The 5,945-nt window shown below is 38.7% G+C and overlaps 1 protein-coding gene across 1 annotated transcript; it reads left to right on the top strand.

Annotated features, from left to right (window-relative positions):
* The first annotated feature begins 5,126 nt into the window (after positions 1 to 5,126).
* On the top strand, positions 5,127 to 5,612 carry LOC139138054 (uncharacterized). Its single transcript, XM_070706276.1, has one exon. It carries the CDS (start codon positions 5,127 to 5,129, stop codon positions 5,610 to 5,612), a length of 486 nt encoding a protein of 161 aa, XP_070562377.1.
* Positions 5,613 to 5,945: the final 333 nt, after the last annotated feature.

Here is a 5,945-nt window from a genome sequence, read left to right as displayed (position 1 = left end):
CTTAAGATATTTTTCATAAGCCAATAAGCCAACCATTTAAACATACAGACCTTTATTTCCTGAAAATGATAGGCTAAAATGTACAGTGTACGTCCAGAGAACTTCTTGGTACAGCGCGAAACTTGTAAACAAACTTGTATCCGTTGAAGGTATTTGAATATTTTTAGAATGATGTTCACAGTCACAATTTGAAGTAGTGACAATTTAGTCAAGTTGTAAGTGAAACATGTTTGTGAAAATCATCATTAAATTAAGTACTTTCAATACTTAGACCTCAATCAATTTTGACAGTCTGGAAGAACGGACAGAAATAATTAAGTGAAATTAATGACTTACATGACGAATCTCTTACTTAAAATGATGTTGAAGTTACTGTCATTTTCCAGAATACAATGTACGTACCAAGCTTGCAGGTCAAGTGCAGAGGGTCAAGTATGATGTGAAATAGGCCCAGAAGAAAGTTTTTTAATAGCTTTGAAACAAGCAGACTGCCAATCTTGTTTAGTGGTCATCTAGTACCAAGACTTTAACTTTTTTCACATAATGCTATGCTTGGTGTCTGCCTCCATGGTGTACAACATACCGGTACATGATTCGGCACTCAGCAGAGGACTGCACTTTCATATTGGAAATATTTGTGAGTTCACATGGTGGTGTAATCATACATCCCTGTTCAGAAATGGCTAATATTATGATACTTTGGACAAAGCTATCTTTGTCAACATTTTACAGTACTACATGTATCTTGTCAATGCACCAATTATAAAAATATTCATTGCCACCATTTTAATACTTCAACAGTGCAATGGTCATGCTGCTTGACACTTGAATTAAAAGAATCTGTACTAGATATGTACCAAGTTAAATGGACAAAATTGCTCATTTTGACATTATTTTGCCATTTAAAATTTCTTTTGATAGATTATTCTCACTGAAATATGCTCACTCTCTGGTTATTGCAATTCAATTCTCACTTTTTATAAGGCACATTAACATGTGAAATTTACTGTGACAATTTTTGGTACATACCTTAGATTAAATTATTAAGTGACCACATGTTATATCCATGCATGCATATGAGTTAAGCTTTGACAACCAGAGATTGCAATTGAGCCCATTTCAGTGAGCAGCAGAAAAGCATATATTCAACGGAAATTAAATGACCAAAATTTTGTCAAACATGAGTGACTTTGTCCCTTTGATGGCCAATGAAAATGTTACATTCCATGTTTGCTGTTTTGTTAGTTTTGCCTCTCAGTCACTTTAATTTGAAACAATGGTGTATTGACAAGATTTTGGTCTTGTTGTTTACTTACCAGGTCAGAGTTACATAAATTCATAAGATTTCAGAATTTTTCAGTATTAGCTGCTGTATTTTAGCATGATATGTTCAGTATTGATTCAGTTTGTCAGCAAAGCCTGATGACACTTGAGCAGTGGTGTCATTTTTTGTGTCCAGTGAAGTCTTACTGTTTTTTTTGCTTTGTTCCACACTGACAAGTGTGCTGACAAAGTGGAAAATTGAGCATTTCATCAAACTTGTGCAGAAAATCAAACAATGAATTAATTTAATCATAGCGTTTATCCTATAGTGTTCTCCAGAAGGAACCACCCATACCACACTGGAAACAAGAATACCAGTGACGTTACTCCTTTATCTGGTGATTGGTTTACCAAGTTTAAACAGTGTTAGAGTTAAACAGTATATTAAACCACTATCATAACAATTGAAATGCATATGTGTAGGCAGAGAAATCAGGGGTTTCCCTTTTATTAAAAGTACTGAAAAATCTGTAGCATAGAATTATCCAGATTTTTTCTACAAGATTAGTAACTTTTACCCGTGCTGGTCAAATGTGATTGACACCTAGTCATTGAAAGTATTCTTAGGTAAGGCTGACATCCATACCTAGACTTGTTCTTGTCACAAGTAGAAGCAATATATAAAAAAATATATAAAAAAATTGCAGACATCCCTTGCAGACATCCATCTATATTGCCCTGTGTTGTAAATCCCCACCTCAATTTTTGAACGTTGAAGAGTCGATCAATTTGTAATATTCTATTTTTTTGAAACTGGGGAGGGTCACAAATTTTTCAGCCTTGCTTTGGGAGAGGGTCATAAATTTTTCAGCCTTGCTTTGGGGGAGGGTCATAAATTTTTGGCCACTCTCTTACGAAATCCCCCCGGCCCTCCCCACCTGCTAATTTACGTCCAGTCCCTAACAGTCATCGAAACAGTGCCACGATAATCGTACCCGTCAGCATCACGATAACATTCACTGGCTGGTAAAAACACAAACATTGACAATTTTCAACCAATAATGTACCCCCTCCCGGCTCATAATGGACGAAAGTAAACTTCGCACCACATTTACTGCGTTCAGACTGGAAAAAATTGGAAATGTTTCTGTGACAGTGTTTGTGATTTGCAAACACGCGGGATTATATTTTGAGTCATATTGTGTCCACACACATGAAATTAAGTCTTTATTTTGGTGTTTAAGCTGGCTTAATGCGCCCTCTCGAGTTCAAAAGGTGTATATGGCCAAGTATACAGGGTTGTAACAAGATGGCTCACATGAACGATGTCGTATAGGCTTGTCTTGTTTTTGCCTGCTTCATAAGCTTACGCGTTCCAGACGGAGTTAAAGTTGTCGTCCATAATAAAGGCATCAATATTCTGAATTTACTGCTCCACCTATTGCTGTAAACAGCTTCTTTGTACTTTAGTTTCAGAGCCTTTATCTTGCAGTGGCACTGATCAGCTGTCTTGTTTAAACCCTATAATATTTTATTTTTATTTATTTATTCGTCACATGTTTTGTAAAGTTCCATTGTCTTTACTACATTGTTGTTGATGTAATTCTTTATCTTATGAAACAATAATACAATTCTTGATTTACATAAATACATAAGCTTACAACTGGCAAAAAAGGTAAGAATAGTAACCAAGTTACATGGTAACCATGCTCAACAGTCTAGTAGCGATTTGGTATTTTTACATTGAAGTTACATGGTAACCAAGTTACATGCTCGTAGAGCAGAGATGTGACGAGGAGCTAGAAATAACTTGTGTGAAGCTAATGTAAATCTGGCTCCCGAGCCTTTTCAGCAATTTCTTTTCATGAATGAGGCTATCGCTACAGGTTCCGTTCAGCATTCTATGTATAATTTCGTTCGCCAAGACTGAGATAAGCAGACTAATAACATCGTCAGACCAATTATTGCCCCAAGATGTATTACTCTGTTCGGCAAAAATGATGAAAAGGAAACTGAATGTTGATTGTTGTTTGTCATATGTTACAAATACCTGTTGCGTGATGGCGTTCTAGACGGCTCTCTGAAGCGGCTCAGTCCGTCCACACAGCAAGTTTCGGATAGAGTTAATCCCTACATCAGCTCTGGTCTGGCCGGGTAAACCGCCCTAAATTTGAAACGTTTCAGAACTACTTGGGAGCGTCCACAAGTAACTTTTTATGCCCAGTATTGGACCAGAGCCGTTTCAATTGGCTGTGTGTGAACGGCACTATAATGTACGAGGCGAAGCCAAGTACATTATGGAGTGCAAAGTTTGCTTAAAACCGTTATGTGTCGGGAGGGATACATTATTGCTATTATTTTATAGTTTGGCAATGCCAGTGAATTTGTAGATGTAGAAAACGAATAAAAATGACCTGTAAACTGAGTTTGAAGCTAGTGCATCGTCCGGCATGATCGGCCCTGAATCTGTATACTGTATACTATAATATTATATAGGGCTCAGCCCGTGGTGTCGCGCCAGGCGTTGAGATTAAAAATGTTATTTGTACCGATTCATGATTGGTAATCATAAAGGATAAAATAGAATTAATTGTTACTTTCTATATACATGTACAAGTATGACCGGTTCACCTCTGATGATAGTTCACGTTCACGATGTCAGACCCTGTAGGTATAGATTTTCTGTTATGTGTAAAACAGTTTGACATAAATTCGCAATTTTTACCATGATTACTACCTATTGTGTTTAACAAGGGACGTATTGTGCAATCATTAACTTTGCAATAGTAACTGTACCGCCCAACTTCCGATATTGTAAGCAGAAAACCAGCGTTACTTCAAAAAACGGGGAAATTTTGCACATAGTTATTGACACAGAGGGCGCCTTTCTAAGATTGAATCCCAGCATTCTTTGCGAATGTTCTCGCTCATATGCACGACAGTTTTCTCACTTCTTCTATTTTTTAGGCGTGATAGTAACGATATTTTGTATCAGCGACAGGGTGGATAATAATAATTACTCGCTAATAAAAAGATATATTTTATTAATGGCATGTTATAAAATAATAGCGAGCACGTTTCGAATTCGTTTATTTACGAGCACTCAAAAAAACATGGCGGCGCCCACGAAAGAAGGGTACACTTCCGGTTACTCACATAGTATATTATGAATACGCGCATGCGTAGTCAGTAAGCCGCTGGCGCGACTACTATATATTATTGCCTGAATACATGGGTTTATGAGCCCGAGAGCAGGTGGCAATTTACCCGACGCTAGGGGGGCAAATTGTCTCCTGCTGCGAGGGCACATTAACCCATGTATTCAGGCAATAATATTTTTATTACATGCCTCCTCACAGTTAACGCTATATGACATCAAGTTCCATGCAGGGTATTCTCAAACAATTTTGACATTATCAATCAGCATCAAACAGATTTTAACGAAAGTCAAAATACCCATGCGCGCATTGATATTTTACAACTAGCGTGAAGCGCCTATCGTGACTTTGAAGGTATTTCCATCATGGCTGACAACACTGTAGCAGACGATCACGACGGTGAAATGATACAGTGGCTAATGTCACTTAGAACTGATAAGCTCGACGAACTTTTGGGACAAGTGCCCGAAGATAGTGTGCCCGATGAAGTTGACGATTTTATACGAGCCCATCAGAAGGAGAGTACGGTTAAGTCTACGGAACGTGATGTCCGTAGATGTACCGAATGGTTGGCGCAAAATTGCAGTGAAATACGTCGGCTTGAGTGCATTGAACCGACCAAGCTAAATGAATTACTTAGTAAGTTTTTTCATTTCGATAAGAAAGATGGATGGCACTGAATATGAACCCTCTACCCTGACCAACATGAAGTGCAGCCTAGAGAGATACCTTCGTAGTAAGAATTACTCAGCAAGTTTGAACGACCGTGTTACTGTATTTCATAAACTGAACCAAGCGATAGGAGCGAAAGAGGTTGATTTGAAAGGCCAAGGTAAAGGAAGAAAGGAGCTGAAGTCGGAAGAAATTTCGGCAGAAGAGGAAGAAACTATGTGGCAGGCCGGAGTACTTGGAATTAACAATCCACAAAGCGCGAATTTCACCATGTTCTTTTTATTCGGAAAACACTTTGGAATGAGAGGTAGAAACGAGCATCGGCAACTAAAGTTTGGTGAAATTGTGACCGGCCGCGATACCGAAGGCACTGAATATCTAGAGTTTCACGAGAGATGTACAAAAACAAGAGACGGAACTACTACAACTGCACGAGAATTCGCCCCAAAAATGTTTGCCACTCCAGGAAATCCAAAGCGAGATCCCGTAGCGCTATATCGTGAGTACGTGAAACATTGACCAGAAGAAAAGTTTTGAATCCGAGTTTGACTTTTACCTCACGCCTCTCCAACCTCACGTGATCACGTCTGACGTCTGGTTTCATGCAAGGCCACTGGGTAAGAACACTGTCGGAAATTTGATGGCAAATGCAACGCGTGAAGCTGGTATATCCAGTATATCGGGTCGAAAAACAAACCATTCAGTGCGTAAAACTTGTGTCAAGCGTTTATCGTCTGCCGGTGTTGCTCCTCACAAAATTGAGAAGCTGACAGGTCATCAGAATGCGGCTAGCCTCCAGCATTATGACCACGGACTCGATCTCAGTGAGCAGAAACAAATGTCTCATATTCT

This window comes from Ptychodera flava, chromosome 8, assembly GCF_041260155.1.
Source record: "Ptychodera flava strain L36383 chromosome 8, AS_Pfla_20210202, whole genome shotgun sequence".
NCBI classification, from domain to species: domain Eukaryota; kingdom Metazoa; phylum Hemichordata; class Enteropneusta; family Ptychoderidae; genus Ptychodera; species Ptychodera flava.
This window is presented reverse-complemented; position numbering and strand designations above follow the sequence as displayed.